The sequence below is a fragment of the Geotrypetes seraphini genome, chromosome 3 (genome assembly GCF_902459505.1).
Source record: "Geotrypetes seraphini chromosome 3, aGeoSer1.1, whole genome shotgun sequence".
Classification (NCBI taxonomy): Eukaryota; Metazoa; Chordata; class Amphibia; order Gymnophiona; family Dermophiidae; genus Geotrypetes; species Geotrypetes seraphini.
In genome coordinates, this window is record NC_047086.1 from 133293944 (window position 1) to 133312974 (window position 19031).

A 19031-nucleotide genomic window follows, 5' to 3' on the forward strand; every position below is an offset into this window, starting at 1 on the left:
CCTATGTGTGAAGTCCAAAAGGGTGACAAGTTTAAAGATGATATTCTAAAGGCAATGGGGTGGTTCTGTGTCTGTAAAATAGGCTCCTTAAAATCAGGTTTAACAAAATTGGCACTCGGCACTTGTTGCCCTCCCCCCCAAACACCATACAGACCCACTGCTCTTCAACAAATGTGGATTTATTAGTGACCGCAGCCATAAATGCTCAACTACAAACATCTTCAAACAGTAAATATCAACATACCACAATCATTAACAATGCACATTTTGATACCATTGTACAATATAATATTGCTGTATATCGGTTCTTACAACAAGCAACTCATCTGTGGATTGTCCAGCCTATTTGGCCGGGCTAACGTTGTTCTCCTGGGAGAGCTGTTCAAGCTGTCCCCACCTTCTCCCCATCCCGTTCAAGGAAAGGGGCCCTTCACCTGTTAGTTGTCGAAGTCAATGCCACACGGCCTCCCCGCTTCTGAGTGTTTACATCACTTGCTTCTGCAGGTCTATACGTTGTCACTTCTTTGCTATCACCAAAATATAATGCTGTGTTCTTTCTTGCCCATATGCTGTGCGTATGACCCCACTATGATCTCCTGCTGTTGCATCTATAGCTGCAACAAGTGTCCCTTGGGGCGGGTGGGAGGGAAACGCCGAGACCACTCCCTTGGCAAAGTTCAAACTGGAGCCTCCTCCTCAGTTCTGGTCACCTTGCCTCCCTTTCCCCGCCCCGGTGCCTATGTCCCTGCCCCTAATTGGCTCCCTGCCTGTTCCTCTCCCCTTCTTCTCCCTTGACCCCTCCCAGCCCCCCCCCCACTCATTCCCCTCCCCAGGCAACGGCCTCAGCTCTTTTGTCACCGCTGCCCCCCTAGACGGAGGGGTGCTTGCCCTTTCTGTGCAAAGACGTACATGCATACTTACATCTGCTTTGAAGCTAATGTAAATGTGCATGTACTCACATAGGGACTGATTCTATTTATGATAACTAAAAAATTGTCACAATCAGAATGGCGCTTAGCGTGATTCTTTAAAAAGCACACACCATATATAGAATCATGTTTAGTAGCCACACACAGAATTAACAGGTGCATCAGTGGTGTTTGGTCAGATCTTTCAAGGGATTCAGTAAAGACCCAATTTGCTCCTCCTTTTTACCTCCTGCTGAGGGCTCTCGGTGGCTCTTCCTCGTTACCTCCATACTGAGGTAGTTTACAGCATCTTGCTGGTATTGGGTTGACAAGGGATTCTCTACAGACAATGAATCCCTTGACAGCTCAAGGTTGACAAATCCCAGGCCAGCACAGAGTTTGGGCTCTATAGTGTCCTGTAGCAGTTAAGCACAGGAGCACATAGTGCCACTGGGGGTTCAGTGCCTGGATAGAATGCCCCTAAATGCATTTTGTTTTGTTTTAATTTGATTGGTTGGGCTGGCAGAACTTCTGAGCTTGCCCAACTAATCAAATTAAAACAAAACAAAAAACATGTGGGAGATTCACTCCAGGCACTGAATCCTCTAACTGCAGGACACGTGCATGACTGGAGGAGTCCTCTAGAAATAGAAAAATATCTTCTGTACATAAATATATAAAAAACCTGAATGCCTGAAGGCTATTGAAGTGGTGTACATTCAGGTACAGCAAATATCTGTAGTTTCTGTCCTTAATTGGCAGCAATTAGATGTGTGTGCTTCTAAAATGGCACACATAGACATCCAGGCTTTGAAATGGCCACATGGCCGTGCATCTGCTGACACAAAGATGTCACTGCAGCCCCGCTCCTTTGTTGACATTACAGTATCTAGTGTATGTACCTCTTTAAAAAGGAAAGTGTGGTGTAGTGGTTAGATCTACAGCCTCAGCAACGTGACATTGTGGGTTCAAATCCCTTGCTTGTCCTTGTGATCGTGGGCAAGTTACTTAACCCTCCACTGCCCCGGGTACATTAGATAGACTGTGAGCACACTGAGACAGATAAGGAAAATGCTCGAGAGCCTGATTTGTAACCTGTTCTGAGCTCCTTTGGGAGGACAGGCTAAAAAATCTATATATATAAAATCGGATGTATGTATGTATGTGCCGCGATCACGCAAAAACGGCTTGACCGATTTGAACGAAACTTGGTATGCAGATCCCTCACTACCCGGGATGATATGTTCTGGGGGTCTCGCGGCCCACCTGCACATGTGGGCGGAGCTACAAACAGATAATCAGATTTCACCCATTCATGTCAATGGAAAAAATGTAAAACAGCTGCCAACGCAAAAACGGCTTGCCTGATTTGAACGAAACTTGGTATGCGGATCCCTCACTACCTGGGGTGATATGTTCTGGGGGTCTTCCGGCCCACCTGCACACGTTGGTCGAGCTACAAGCAGAAAATCGGATTTCACCCATTCATGTCAATGGAAAAAATGTAAGAAGCTGTGGGACCGATTTGAACGAAACTTGGTATGCAGATCCCTCACTACCTGGGGTGATATGTTCTGGGGGTCTCGCGGCCCACCTGCACACGTGGGAAGGGTGGGTTCACCCAATAATGTATATGTTCTTGCTCCTGGAGGTGAAACTAAAAATGTTGTTTATAATCAAGTTTTGTGTTTGTTGTATTGTATTCATTTTGTCAAATATTTCGCATTATAATTTGATTATTGTACTTTTTATAAAGCTGTAAAAATATAATTTCATTCACCACTATAAAGTATCTTTATTTGAATCCATTTACTGTGTTATTGCTATAATTAAATACCCGTGCAACGCCGGGTCATCAGCTAGTTGAATATATAAAAACTAGATGCTTCTACTGCATGTAAGTGGTGCTTACACATTCATTCCTGCATGCAGGGCAGGATTAACCAATAGGCCAAGTAGGCACGTGCCTAGGGCCCGAAATGGTTAGGGGAGCCCCTCCAACATCAATCGGCAACATGGGCCCAACCCCGATCAGCAACGCAGCCCCCCCCTCCCCCAATCGACGGAAAGTAAGACAAGCAAGCAACGCAGGTAAGAAAGGCAACGGGAACTGTAATTGTGCAAGCGGTGCTGCTTGCCCAAAGCTTCCCTCTGACGCAGCTTCTTGTTTCCGCCTGGGCGCATGGTGGGGTGGGGCGTGGCAGGGGGCCCATTGTACTTGGGTGCCTAGGGGCCCTCGACGAATTAATCCTGCCCTGCCTGCATGGATTTTAAAACAAGCTCTGCATCAATAGATTCTGTTCTAAAATGTAATCAGAGTGTGCATATCCTGACGGGCATTTCAGTTTCTGTGTTCTACATAAAATGGAGCTTTCGATCTTGAGCAGGAAGAAGTTCATCTTTGGATGTGGTTCACCTTCAGCTGATGTGTCTGTAATCATTTATATAGACAAACACATTACACATTTTGAAATCATAAGAACATAAGAATTGCCATACTGGAACAGACCGAAGATCCATCAAGCCCAGTACAGTAAAACCTTGGTTTGTGAGCAGAATTCGTTCCAGAAGCATGCTTGTAATTCATAGCACTCGTATATCAAAGCGAAATTCCCTAAGGGAAATAATGGAAACTCGGATGATTCGTTCCACAACCCAAAAATTTTAATACAAAATACTCGTTTAGAACAGTTACTATACTACTGCAGCATCAGAGAGAGATGAACCATCGGCTAAGTTGTGTATACTGTATGTATTCGTATTGCAAGACCTCGTCCGTTTAGAACAGTCACTACACTCCCGCAGCGTCAGAGAGAGAAGAACCATCGGCTCAGTTGTGATGTGTGTATACTGTATGTACTTGTATTGCAAGACATTGCTTGTATATCAATTTAAAATTTAATCGTATGTTTTGCTTGTCTTGCAAAACACTTGCAAACCAAGTTACTTGCAATCCAAGGTTTTACTGTATCCTGTTTCCAACAGTGGCCAACCTAGGTCCGAAGAACCTAGCTAGATCCCAAGTAGCAAAACAGATTCTGTGCTGCTTATCCTAGGAATAAGCAGCTAATTTCTCCCAAGCCATCTCAATAATGGCCTATGGACTCCTTTTCTTTTAGGAAATTATCCAAACCTTTTTTAACACCCCCCTTCCCCCCCCCCCCAAGCTAACTGATTTCACCACATTCTCCGGCAACGAATTCCAGAGTTTAATTACACATTGGGTGAAAAAATATTTGCTCTGGTTTATTTTAAGTCTACTACTTATTAGCTTCATTGCATGCACCCTAGTCCTAGCATTTTTGGAAAGAGTGAACAAGCGATTCATATCTACCCTTTCCACGCTACTCATTATTTTATAGACCTTTATCATATCACCCCTGAGCCGTCTGTTCTCCAAGCTGAAAATCCCTAGCCACTTTAGCCTTTCCTCATAGAGAAGTGAAAATTACACAAAGAGGGATTGCTTGCAAACTTAAGAGCTACATGGGTCACATATGGGTCCAGTATCTCTTTCTCCTCATGGTTTCAGCATTTCTCCCTCTCTTCACCTCCTCCTCCTCAGTCCTCCAAACTTGCAGTGTTTCACCAGCAGTATGAAAGACAGGGTATCTCAACATTAATATTTCTAATTGGTTAATCAGCATGTAACATAGTAGATGACGGCAGATAAAGACCCGAATGGTCCATCCAGTCTGCCCAACCTGATTCAATTTAAATTATTATTATTATTTTTTTTTTCTTTTTAGCTATTTCTGGGCGAGAATCCAAAGCTTTACCCGGTACTGTGCTTGGGTTCCAACTGCCGAAATCTCTGTTAAGACTTACTCCAGCCCATCTACACCCTCCCAGCCATTGAAGTCCTCCCCTGCCCATCCTCCTCCAAACGGCCATGCACAGACACAGACCATACAAGTCTGCCCAGTAACTGGCCTAGTTCAATCTTTAATATTATTTTCTGATTCTAAATCTTCTGTGTTCATCCCACGCTTCTTTGAACTCAGTCACAGTTTTACTCTCCACCACCTCTCTCGGGAGCGCATTCCAGGCATCCACCACCCTCTCCGTAAAGTAGAATTTCCTAACATTGCCCCTGAATCTACCACCCCTCAACCTCAAATTATGTCCTCTGGTTTTACCATTTTCCTTTCTCTGGAAAAGATTTTGTTCTACGTTAATACCTTTTAAGTATTTGAACGTCTGAATCATATCTCCCCTGTCTCTCCTTTCCTCTAGGGTATACATATTCAGGGCTTCCAGTCTCTCCTCATACGTCTTCTGGCGCAAGCCTCCTATCATTTTCGTCGCCCTCCTCTGTTGTGCCTACATCCTTCGCTTTGACCTGAGTTTGCAATATGTATCTTATTCCTTCTAATGTGTCACCTTGCCAATTTGACTTTAAGATGTATAGCATTTGCTAGGGTCACTCACCAGTTCTAAATTCTAAGGGCATCTGTCATTCCCTTATCTTTTCCCTTCACATAAGTGCCACTGTAAAATATTCTGCCATGACTAAGAAAGATCAGAATTAAACATAAATGCCACAAAATTCTGAAGATTATGGCAAGGTGACAAAATGCCACAAAAGCTTAGAGAAGATGGTAAGCTGACAACAGTATTAGAAGAAATTATAATGAACAGATGTTCAGCGTGCATTTCCAAATAATGCACCTGAAGTTCTAATACTTTCAAAATTCATGTATAATAACATCAATGAATCAAAGAACCTGGAATCAAAGTGGGTACCTGAGCAAGATCAGATAAAGTGAATTAGATGTTGCAGTTGTCTCAACTTAATGCTTTCTGTTGTGTAATTGTTTTTCTGGTAATGTATACTGTTTTACTATATAAAACTAATAAAACTTTTTGAACTAAAAAGAGTAATCTGAGGAAATACTTTTTTACGGAAAGGGTGGTAGATGCATGCAACAGGAGACAGAGACTATGTCTGAATTCAAGAGGGCCTGGGGATAGGCACGTGGGATATTTCGGAGAGAGAAAGAGATAATGGTTACTGTAGATGGGCAGACTAGATGGGCCATTTGGCCTTTACCTGCCGTCATGTTTCTATGTTACTCAGATTGCAAATAGCACAGAAACACTTAGCATACCCCATCCTGTTACCAGTGGCATACTAAGTGAGGAGAGGTGGGGGGGGGCAATCTGCCCCAGTAGCCATCTTGATTAGGGCGCAGGCACCTTTCCTCCTCCCCACCTCCCTGCTCCTTCCTCGTCCACCCACATGCCGCTTCCCTTCTCCCGTACCTCAGAACGTTCCAGATGTGAGCAGCAACCCCCCAAGCTGCTGTTGTGCCATCGTTGGCTCTTCCTCTGACATCACTTCCTGGACTCGCACCTAGGAAGTGATGTCAGAGGAAGAACCAATTCTGGCGCGACAACAGCTTTGGGGGTTGCTGCTTATGCCAGAATGTTACAGAAGTACGGGGGAAGGGAAGTGACAGGAGGGAGCGGGGAAGGAGTGTGTGGAGATGGGGGGGGGTGAGGAGAAGAGGGCAGGGAAGGGGTGCCACTGTCCTGGGCGCCTCTCACCCTCGCTACACCACTATCGGTTACCACCTCCTAGCACTGTGGTTTCGAATGTGGCAACTATCATAATAATGCAAAACCCATTGCTGCGCTCATGCAGTAACGATTACTGTGCATTAAATTGCATGGTAACCTCCAGATTCTGTTTAGGTCAGCCAAATTTGGGCATGCATTATACATCTACATGTAAACTAATTAGTCGATTAGGCGCTAATAATCAATTATTGGGGTTAACAAGCACATAATTGGCAGTCATTAGGAACTATCCATAGACCTGGCCTATACGCTATAACAAGTGTGCCTAAATTTCATAGAATGCAAATCAAAAGGGAGTGTGGCCATAGGAGGGTCAGGGGACATTCCCAGAAACTAGGTGCAATATCATAGAATACCTGCATTTGTGCACCTTAAGACCATCTGTGGGCACAAGCATTTATACCAGGCAGATAGTCAAGGGTGACCCGGTCGACATTGTATATCTGGATTTTCAGAAGGCGTTCAACAAGGTTCCGCATGAATGACTACTTTGAAAAATTGCGAGCCATGGAATCGAGGGTGAAATACTCATGTGGATTAAAAACTGGCTGGCAGATAGGAAACAGAAAGTGGGGGTAAATGGACAATACTCAGACTGGAAAAGCATCACGGAGTGGAGTGCTGCAGGGTTCGGTGCTTGGATCCGTGCTCTTCAACATATTTATAAACGACCTGGCAATTGGTACGATGAGCGAGGTGCTTAAAATCTTATACACGAATACGGGATGTCCGGTGCGATACTTGGAGAAACCCCCCAAGAAAGAGACTAGGGAGTACTGGTCAACAAGTTGATGAAGCTGTCCGCGCAATGCGCGGCGGCAGCAAAAAGGGCAAACAGAATGCTAGGAATGATTAATAAGGGGATCACAAACAGATCGGAGAAGGCTATCATGCCATGCCATGGTACGCCCCCACCTGGAATACTGCGTTAAGGAGCTGAAGTTGCTGTACAGTGAGAGATTAGAGAAACCGGGCCTCTTCTCCCTTGAACAGAGGAGATTGAGAAGGGACATGATCGAAACACTCAAGGTACTGAAGGGAATAGACTTAGTAGATAAGGACAGGTTGTTCACCCTCTCCAAGGTAGAGAGAACAAGAGGGCAATCTCTAAAGTTGAAAGGGGATAGATTCCGTACAAAAGTAAGGAAGTTCTACTTCACCCAGAGAGTGGTAGAAAACTGGAACGCTCTTCCGGAGGATATTATAGGGGAAAACACCCTCCAGGGATTCAAGACAAAGTAAGACAAGTTCCTGCTAAACCAGAACGTACGCAGGTAAGGCTAGGGCCGCCACGTGAGCGGACTGCTGGGCACGATGGACCACTGGTCTGACCCAGCAGCGGCAATTCTTATGTTCTTATGTTCTTAGCAGGCATAAGTGCTTACATCCAAAGTTAGGTGCAAGTAGGGTTACCAGATGTCTGGATTTCCCCAGACATGTCCTCCTTTTGAGGACATTAGAGAATGACACAGTGACAAAATTCATCACTGTTCCCGTCCCCGCGAATAACCGTGGGAAATAATCCCATGTCATTTTCTAGTGTCTATTTCAACCTCAGTCCTTCTACACCAGCATTCTTCAAAGCAAAGCTTGCGGGTCAATGGTTGTGGCCATTCATACTCTGATTCTTCCCTCTCTCCTTAAAGAATGACATGAAGATGGTTTCCCGCCGTTATCCGTGGGGACGGGAACAGTGATGAATTTTGTCACCGTGTCATTCTCTATGTCCGGGGGTCCAGATAGCTTTTCAAAACGGGCTTTTCAAAAGCCTCCTCAAATCATGTCAGGCAGGGAGGAATTCCGCGCATGCAGGCAGTAGGGGGAAGCAGGGCTAGGGCTGGGGGCGGGATTAGGATAGGTATGGGCAGAACTGGGCAGGTCTACGGGTCCAGATTTTCCAATTGGAAAACCTGGCAAACTTAGGTGCGAGAAGAACACCAAGCTAGTATTCTGTAAAGGGAACACTGTGCAAAGCACCCTATATAAAAACCTACCATAGTGTGGATCATAGCTGCACCTAACTTTGGGCCACATTTACTGAAAAGACCCCAGACTGCTTATCTTAAAGTCACGAGGCATGTTTAGTGGGGAACATGGATTATCATGCTGGTTTCCCTGGTTCTTAGCTTAAAGTGCTAACCATTAGGCTACTCCTCCTTTGTGCATGGCTAGTGTGTGGCCAGTGGCATAGTAAGGAAGGGCGAAAGGGTACGGTACGCCCCGGGTACCGTGTTGGTGAGGGCTCGGCACCGCTCCTCTCTGCCCCCTCGCCATACGCATGCAATCACTTCCTTTCTCCCGCACCTCTTGCTGTTCACCGCCACGAGTGGCAACTTCGTGTTCCTCACGACCATGTCAGCTCTCCCGCCGACATCATTTTCGGATGCCGCACATAGGAGGCGACATCAGAGGGAGAGCCGCCAGGGTTGTGAGGAGAACGTTGAAGTTGTTATTCGTGGCGGTGAACAACTAGAGGAATGAGGGAAGGGGGATGCGCGTAGGGCAAGGGGGGGGGACCGGGGAAGTTGCAGGAGGGAGGAGACTAGGGCAGGGGAGGGGCGCCTCTGCCCCCGGAGCCTTTAACCCTCGCTACGCCACTGTGTGTGACATAAAGCCAGCATCCTTACCAGATCGTTTTTGGTACTAAAGATTAAAGAACTGATTTCCCCCCTCTCTTGGTAGAATCTACCTTCCCCCGTGTATTTATTGCAGGTCCGATAGCCATAGTAGGCCCTGGAGAAAATGGCAATCTTTTAAGTAGGAAATGAATAGATTGGCAAAAGTCAGTCAATGTCACGTTGCTGTTGATGACTCTCTATTTTTAAAGGCAATTTCGATAATGTCTTGTATTTCAGCCTGACAAAATGACTTGTGGTTTGTTTTCCTTACATTTTTCAGTGATTTGCGTTTGCAGTTTAGACTGGCAGGTGCTGGTAAATTGTTCTGGGTTTTTCATGTTATGCTTAAATCTTTTCAGGGTCAGTAGCAGGATCTCCCTAGCAGGCTGGAAGTGCAGTAAGAACTAGAAGTCCTAACCAAAATGCATGTGCTTATGTAGCCAGGTCTATCTGATGGGCTGTATGCTGCATCTATGAGACCGGATGTTCAGGCAAGAGTCATCTTGGAACTGGTAGCTATTTAGATTAATATTATAGAGTTTAGTGATTAGAAATCAGAAAAATAGGATACTTGGTATGAATTAAATAGAATATTTTTTCCTGCACTTTTCCCTGAGATAATAGAGTGCAAATGAGAAGGATGACAAAACTGTTCTGTATAAGAAGAGCCAGTAGTATAGTAAGGTTAGGAAATGCCCGGGGAGGTCCCTTCCACATCCCCCACACTCGCGCTCTCCCTTCCCCTCTCCCATACCTCTGAATCTTCAACAGTGCAAGTGACTTTTGTCCAGCATGCTTCTCACGCCAGCTTTGGATTTCCCTCTGATGTCACTTCCTGGCCCCTTCACCTGGAAGTGATTCAGAGGGGAAACAGGCTGATGCGAGCAATAGGCAGGAGAAGTTGCTTGCACTAGCAAAGATCTACAGAGGTACGTGGTGGTGGGGAGGGGGGAGAGATGGCATGTACATGGAGTAGTGCGGTAGGGTGGAGAGATTCTGGCGCTCCCATCAACATGGCACCTGAGGCGGTTTGCCTTCCATGTCCCCCTTACTATGCCTCTGATAAGAGATACCTCCCAAATTACCATGCTGTCTGACAAACAGCTGCAATATATCCTTAATACTATGGGCAAGAATAACCAAGAATATAGAAGCAGGCTGGAGTAACTCATGAGGCCTACCACAAAAGGAGGGGCCTCCCAGGTTGGAACGGATAGAGGAGCAGTGGGGAAGGAAGGAAGGAGCAGAGGAGCCAATAGGGGGGATAGGAGATTGGAGCAAGTTGAACAGCTGATTTCTTTAAAGTGGGCTATCACCTGGCACAGCCATCTTTTCAGTGGAGTGCCAGGAGGAAATGCACACTCATCATCCCACCCACGGCACTAAATGTCAGTATACTGCCAGCATAACCACCAGAGCAGTGGCCAAGCTCATCGCAGCAGGCAGGATTGGTGACCCAGGGGGCCATGAGATGAGGGGGGGGGGTCTATGTAGGAAGAAGGGATAGGATTTGTGCCACTCTAAAGGGAGGGCTCCTACCTCTCAATGGCTAATGAGAAACCCCTCTTGGATGGAGGGGCATGCCCGAGAAGTGACCAGCGGTACCCACTCACTTAAACAGCGAAAGGGGGCAGGATCAGTCAGCAGGGCCTAAGAAGCTTGGACGGTGGCTCAGGCCAAGTGGGAGTAGAGCACGGCTAGAACGGCGATGCCTATTCATATGCAATCAAATAAACACTCAGAGAATGACTAATGTAAATGGCAGTGGCCCCAGCTTTCCCCATTTTGGTGATTCTGTGGCCCCCCTGGGTCTAGATTAGGACAGCTATTAGCCAGGATAGAAATTTGTGATAGATTAGTAGTTGTTGCTAGTGCTAAGCATTGTTATACCTATGTAGGAATTAAGTTGCATATTGGTGATAATTAGTGTCAGTAAAATCTGGACCCCCTAGACCCGCCCAATTCCACCCATCCCTGCCCTGTTATGCACCAGCTCGCCCTCAGCCCAGGCCATGCTAACTGTTCATCGGGCAGAAAGGCATCTGCGCATGTGCGGTTGTGGCGTGATGTCCCCGTGTTGCATTTGCACATGCACGGATGCCCCCTCCTGATGCAATTTCTTTTCAAAACCCAGGCAAAGTGCCGGGTTTTGAAAAGCTGTCTGGACCCCCGGACATGTCCTCTAAAGGGAAATCCGGACGTCTGGCAACCCTAGTGATAATTACTTTATTGCTTATTCTTATGTAACCAAGCTGCGGCTACAATAAACTTCTCGTAGCGGAAAATTTACCATGGATTCAGACTGCGGTTTGTTGGGAGGGAAAAGAGGAGGGATGGGAAGAGGCAGGAGCAAGAGCAGGAGCTGAGGTCTCCCCAAGTTTGTGACTGGACTGATTGGTCTTTGAAATATTATCCACTTTGGGCTAGATTCACTAACCTCCTTTCCGTGTCCGATTCGTGCCCGATTGCATACAAGGCTGACGAATTCACTAAAGGCCTGCATGCAAATGGGGGCAATCATTGGCACGTTCCCCACCAACAGCATGTAGATGATCTGCGCATGCACTGCTGGTCCGTGCCTGTTTTTATTTCTTTTTTTAAACTATTTTTTTAACTTTGCGATCCCATGAGTTTAACCTGCTTTAAACACATGGATTAAAACCACGGGCTCGCACTGCGGGGAAGGGCAGGTGAGGCGGGGCTGAGCAGGGCAGGAGAATCGGGGCAGAGCGCTGAAATCAGGGTGGCCAGAGCAGGAGAATTGGGGCAGAGAGCAGGGTTTTAGCACAAGTGACTGGTCCTCACCAGTCACTAGTTTTTTGATCGGCCAGCCAGTCGGTAAGTTTAGTGAATTGCGTCCTTCCTGCTTTGCATGCCGATTCCCCTCATTTGCATGCATGGATCGGGATCGGGATCGGTTCGGAGGAGAGGTTAGTGAATCGGGTCGCAAAGGGCTCGCAAACCAATCAGTTCACGATCGGTTTGCTTAGTAGATCTAGCCCTAAGCTTTGTTATGTTACTGTGTTCTTCAGTGGTCTCTTATCAGTTAGACAAGATAACTGAGCATGTTATAATAGTTTCAAGGCTTCAGTACTCTAAAGCAATTTGTCCTCAGACATTTCCTCATGACCCTAGCCAATCGGGCTTTCAGGATGGCAAAATGAATGACTGTGTATACAATTCATTTTCCTACACTGGAAATGTTGTTTATCTATTTTAACTCATGTGCATGTATTATAAATATCCTGAAAGTTTGACAGCCTCCAGGGTCATGAGGACTGTTTTGAGAACCACTAGACAAGACCAAAAACAATAAGACAAAAGGAAAGTTGGGGGTCAAATAGTCACCAGCTGTGAATAACATGTGAGAGACCATATCTTTTTCTTTAAGGTCAGCATTATATTTTTGTCAAGTGTCTCATTGTGTGGCCCTTGGTGGACCATGTGAAAGTGAAATTTCAGAGAGATCATCCCAATGACTGTGGAAGGCATCATTTGAGGCCAATTTCATTTTTATAAATATTGATTGACCAAGTATTATTATATCTTAAAACATTTATCCCCTTATTCTATATAATTAGGCATCAAGGCCTGGAATCTGAAAAAAAAAATGGCACTGGCCGCACATCACTCAGATTGCAGCGTTGTTTTCAGCATTGCAGCCTGCATCGAAGGTAGGCGCCGGAAATTTAGGCCAGAGTTTTACGGGCCTACATTTCTGGCACCTCCCTTCGATGTTCCCTCATTTAGACAGATGTTTCTGGATATTAATAGGGATTCGAGCTTTTCGGTAATGGTCCCTATTTTGTGGAATTCTCTTCCATCAGATTTAAGGGCTGAGAAATCACTGAAAAACTTGAAGTCACAACTTAAGGCATATTATTTTAAAATAGCGTTCGATATATCCCCTTTTTAATTTTTTTTTATCCTTAGTTAACATGAGATTTTCATCTTTCCCCTTACCTTTTGTTGTGTTCCTTCCCTTTTTTTTAACCCTTAATGTATTGTAAATCTTTCCTATTCCCTCTTTCCAATTACTGTTTGTTTTGTAGTTTTGCCTTGTCTATGCATATTGATTTTTGAATTGTCACCCCTGTTTTTACTATTGTAAACCATTTTGATTTAATTTTTATGTTAATAATTGCGGTAAATCAAATAAATTAACTGTAACTTAGCAGCACAGATCGTCAACCCTGCCTGTAACCACTTGATCCCAGCACCATGTTTTGTAGGAGCCTCTTGGCACCTACTTTGTTTCTTTCATGCAACATGAAAAAGGATCAGCAAAAGTTAAAAGAATGATCTAATGTTTGGCAGGTATAATTGAATGCAGAGAAATGCAGTGTGATGCATTTTGGGAGTAGAAGTCCAAGGGAGTTAAGAAGCTGATATTCACTTAGACTGGGAGAAGGACCTTGAGGTGATGGTGTTAGAGGATCTGAGGGCTATATAGTTGGAGGCATAACCAGCAGAAGAAAGGAGTTGTCGATGCCCCTGTACAAGTTGTTGGTGAAGCCCCATCTGCAGTATTGTGAATGGATAGTAGTAGAAGTTTACTACAGGGCAGTAAAATTTGTGCTTAATGCATTTTAACTTAGGACTTTCTCACACCCTAAGCCATGATTTAACATAATACGTTTTAGGGCTTTTTCTTTTATTGTATTAGCAGAATACAATAATGCTGCCATTTTTGTTTAATTGACTTACTCAGTGCTGATAATTGAAAGCGCTATTTAAAAAAACATTTTAAAAACATAGGGCTTCTTTTTACAAAGCCACGGTAGAGGTTTCTACTGCAGGCAAGTGAGGTACATGTTCCAGCGCTCATAGGAATTTTCGCCGGCCCGCAGTAGAAACCTCTATCATGGCTTTGTAAAAGCAAGCATTAATTAACCGGTAGCCACCTAACTCACCTCTCACCCCAACTTTTATATAGCATGGTTATTAGTGCCGGCCAAGGCAGTAGCATCTCGGACACTCATAGGAATTCTATGAGCATCGGAGCTGTTATCGCCGCGGCTGGCACTAAAAACTATGCTACATTTTTGTATAAGGGGGGTCAGTAAGGGTCGGATTCTGTAAACGGTGCCAATATCGGGGGGCTGCTTTAAAAGTGGTCGCTGATCGCGTCTCAATAACACATCAGTGCTGCTTTCAGAATCACGCCTATGGGAATGATAAGTGCCGGAAATGTATGCCAGGGTTTTCCGGGCCTACATTTCTGGTGCCCATCTTTGCATGACTCATGCCTACGTAGGTGTTGGCCATGCCTACTTTGATGTTCGGCGGCCTAAAGTGCCTACTTAAGTGCAATTCTAGTGCCCTTATTTAGGCACTGATAGGCACTTCAACCTCACCATTTATTGCCATTTCTAATGGCATTCTTCAGTTAACTTAGGCACTGCTGGACGCCTACTGGCACCTAAATTTAGAAACATAGAATATGACGGCAAAAAAAGGGCCTTCGGCCCAACAAGTCTGCTCACTCAAATAACCCTCCCCCCTAAGTATTTCTTTGAAGTGAACCCACATGTTGATCCCATTTGTTCTTAAAGTCAGTCACCTTATTGGCCTCAACTACCTGAAGTGGAAGATCATTCCAACGGTCAACCACCCTTTCGGTGAAGAAGTACTTCCTAGTGTCACCATGAAATCTCCTGCCCCTGATTTTTAGTGGATGCCCTCTTGTCGCCGTAGGTCCTGTAAGGAAAAAGATGTCTTCTTCTACCTCAATACAGCCAGTAACATATTTAAACGTCTCTATCATGTCACCCCTCTCTCTGTGTTCCTCGCAGTTTAGGCACCAATTTTAGAATTTCACCCTAAGGGTTTATCACTTTGAGGTAGGTGTCTACACCAAGGCACCTTCCAGCAAGTAGGCATAGTTAGGGACAGATTTGAGGTTAGGGTTAGTGTGCCTAAAGTTTTAATGCCTACCAGTGCCTAAGAACACTTAGGCTCCGCTAGGTGCAATTCTATAAATGGCGCCTAGCAGGTGATTGACACCCATGCTCAACAGCACATAGAAGCTAGGTGCCATTTACAAAATCAGGGCCCTAGTGCTCCCATGTTAACTTTATGTTATACTCGTTAGCATGCACTAATCATAACGCACTAGCAGGATGACACAGAAATGCTCACTCTCTACCTGTGATATCCCCCTCCAAAAAATAGTATTTAAATATTGGTAATATGCAGGTTAGTGCAAACTAACAGGCAAACTACCTCCAACCACTTAAATTAATTTTTGCAGTATCCTGTTTGTATATGCTTACCATGCATTAAGCTTAATGCCCTTTAGCAAAAGGGCCCCTAAATGAGAGTGGGAAAGGGGGAAGAAATAAAAATAGGAAGCCTAGTTTACAATTTTCATCAATATAATAGAAAGAGATTACTTACAACCATAGGGATAGAACTAAGGCACACAAATGTGTCCATAAACTCAAAAGTTCATTTGCTACCGCAGCTTTGTAAAAGGAGCCCTCAGTGTTAACTGATCATACTATTTCAAATTGTCTCAAAAAATTGCAGTATTTCAATTTCTCATCTTCAAAAAATACATATGTATTATTAATTGTGACACTTTAAAGATAAGGAAAAATAAACTCATCAGAGATAAGACACAAAATCAAACACTGGCAGACAATTCCGTTTTAATTTCAAAACCTCCTGTATTGAGACCTCATGTTTTTATTAATCTATCCACTGCTTCAGGGAGTTCAGCAGTTCTTACATAAAGCTCAAATAAGTGTATCTTTGAAGACTGAGGTCTCCTTTTATGAAGCAGTGATAGAGCCTTTTAACACGGGCCAGTGAGGTAAATGCTCTGACGTTCATTCAATTCCTATGAAGCATTTACCTTGTTGGCTTGATAAAAGGTGCCCTGAGACTTTGGAATACTGTAATTTGGGGGACAATTTTAATTAGCCTGATTACTGAATACCAAGCTTTTCAGTTTTTGGACCTATTCAACCCTTTGATATTTATTGGGATTTATTAACTGCTTTTATGAAGAAATCCACCCAAAGTGGTGTATAGCAAGTACAGTTCAGCATAAAACTTACTAAGTGAAAGGGATTGGGACTTGGATACTGCCTTTTTGTAGTTATACAACCACACTCAAAGCAGTTTACATACAGGTACTTCAAGCATTTCCTCTATCTATACCAGCAGACTGGGGCAGTGGAGGATTAAGTGACTTGTCCAAGGTCAAAAGGAGCAGCGCACCTCAACCTCAGGGTGCTGAGACTCCACACTCTCCTCCTAACAGTATAGCAATAGTAAAATGACCAAATATAAACATATTTATTAATTTATCTATTTATAGCCTTTATACCACTTATAACCTAAGCGGTGTACATTCAGGTACTCAAGCATTTTTCTCTATCTGTCCTGGCAGGCTCACAGTCTATCTAATGTACCTGGGGCAATAGGGGATTAGGCGACTTGCCCAGGGTCATAAGGAGCAGTGTTGGGATTTGAACCCACAACCTCAGGGTGCTAAGGTACAATAAATGAGATAAGCAAATTGAAACTTAATAATAGGACTACCATAAAACAATATAAAAAATATGCAGTACATATTTAACAGCAGCTGTGGATGTAGCGGGCTATAAATTATTTAAATAAATAAATAAAGGCAGTTAATAAATCCTAATAAATAAAGTGTAGCTGGATATAAGTCAGAGGGAAGGGGCATGTGTTTCTTCTGGGAATGTGTGGTCCATATGTATTTCATAATAGTGCATTATGTTGGGTCTTATGGACTTTTGGACCTTTGTTTTTGACTATTTGCTTAGGTTTTTTAATGCTATTAATATAAATTATTGTTTAGGTGATTTACACACACACACACACACTCCCCTTTTATCATGCTGCGTTAGGGTTTTTTTTATCACAGGCCACGGTGATACCTATGAGCATTGGAGCTTTTACTGCTACAGCCTGCAATAAAAAAACCTAATACAGTTTGGTAAAAGGGGGTGAGGGGGGAGTTAATTGTAAGTATGTTTATTATTATTATTATGCATGTTTGACTGAAATTTGCCTCAGTGCATGGTAGAACATAATATAATATAAATAAATAAAATGGTTATTTAGACAGAAAAATAGCTATTGTGAGATGGGAAAAGAAATGCACAGAAACTATTATCAGCATAAAATTTTGTCAAAGATCTGAACCTTATTTCATTTTGCTCTACAGGATATGGGCATGCAGCCCCAAGCACAGATGGAGGGAAGGTCTTCTGTATGCTCTATGCCCTATTAGGGATCCCTCTCACACTGGTCATGTTCCAGAGCCTGGGCGAAAGAATCAACACCTTCGTCAAGTACCTCCTGCATCGCATTAAGAAGTGCCTTGGTATGAGGAGGACAGAAGTCTCTATGGCGAACATGGTCACAATTGGCTTCTTCTCCTGTATAAGCACCCTTTGCATTGGAGCAGGTGCCTTTTCCTCCTACGAGAAGTGGAGTTTCTTCCATGCCTTTTACTACTGCTTTATCACACTCACCACTATAGGCTTTGGGGACTACGTAGCCCTGCAGAAGGACGAGGCCTTGCAGAATAACCCCGAATACGTGGCTTTTAGCTTTGTCTACATACTGATAGGGCTAACCGTTATTGGGGCATTCCTAAATCTGGTGGTGCTGCGCTTCATGACTATGAATGCAGAGGACGAGAAGCGGGACGCCGAGCACCGGGCACTGCTCACCCACAATGGGCAGCCCAGCATCCACACGACAGACACCAGCTCGTCCACCAGCGGCTTCCGCAACGTCTATGCGGAGGTGCTGCATTTCCAATCCATGTGCTCTTGCTTGTGGTACAAGAGCAGGGAGAAGTTACAGTACTCCATCCCCATGATTATTCCTCGTGACCTGTCCACCTCGGACACTTGTATGGAGCAGAGCCAGGCATCACCCTGTAGGTTTCCTGACATGGCTTCTAATGGATGCATTTGCAACACTCAGCATTCAGGCATCAGTTCAGTTTCTACAGGCTTGCACAGCCTCTCTGGGTTTAGGGGACTGATGAAGAGGAGGAGCTCTGTATAGCTCTAATACTCTCAAAAGAAACTTCTTAGAAATAATTGAAGGCAGGGAGAAACTGGGAATATTAGGTAGAAATAATGATTAAATAGCAGTTTATAGAAATAAAATATATAGTTATGTGTGTCTGGGGCACGCAGATATGGGTATGCAGGCACCAACTGTTTGTATACACACACATGTATTCACGTATTATGGATCATCGGAGTCAGCATTATCTGTTCCTTATCAATAAAATTTGGGGAAAGTCATTTAATTCAAATAAGAAAAACTAGCCCCTTCCCCTTTACAAAGCCATGCTAGCATTTTTAGCGTCAGCCAGGGTGGTAAAATCGCAGACGCTCATAGGAATTCTATGAGCATTGGAAATGTTACCATGGCGGCCTGTGCTAAAAATGCTAGCGCAGCTTTGTAACGGAGGGGGCAGCTGTGGCCAGTTTTCAAAGCCAATGTTTTACCCTCTTTTGGGTTGGAATCCCGATTACCTTAGAAGTCACAGGGAGAATTTATCAAAGTGGACTAATGGTAAGATTCGTTGCTTTACCATTAATGCATGCTATTTTAGCATAGATCCCATCTTATGCAATATCTAATTATTAATAACCCAGGTTAACAGTAAATTAACACATCATAACTGTACCCCATATTGATTACTTCCCCCCCTAAGCCACAACTTTAACATACTAGCCTATTATGCACATTGGCCCTGATTCATTTAAAAAAAACAAAAAACGCCTGCCGTTAGGCGCCTAGATTGTTGCACCTAGCCAATCTAGGCACTCAACTTAATGTTTTAATTGGTTCAATTTACGCTTTTAATTCAACAGCACCAAATTTAAGTTTCAGGTAGGTGCCTAACTTGCTAGTTGCC

At 44.2% G+C, this 19031-nt stretch overlaps 1 protein-coding gene across 1 annotated transcript in view; it reads left to right on the forward strand.

Moving 5' to 3' along the window:
• KCNK3 (potassium two pore domain channel subfamily K member 3) overlaps positions 1 to 18166 on the forward strand; it is a 423846-nt gene extending 405680 nt beyond the window's left edge. The window contains exon 2 of the mRNA XM_033938559.1: positions 17313 to 18166. Within this exon, the coding sequence (XP_033794450.1) occupies positions 17313 to 18166 (854 nt within the window). The remainder of the gene's footprint in view (positions 1 to 17312) is intronic.
• The last annotated feature ends 865 nt before the right edge of the window (positions 18167 to 19031 follow it).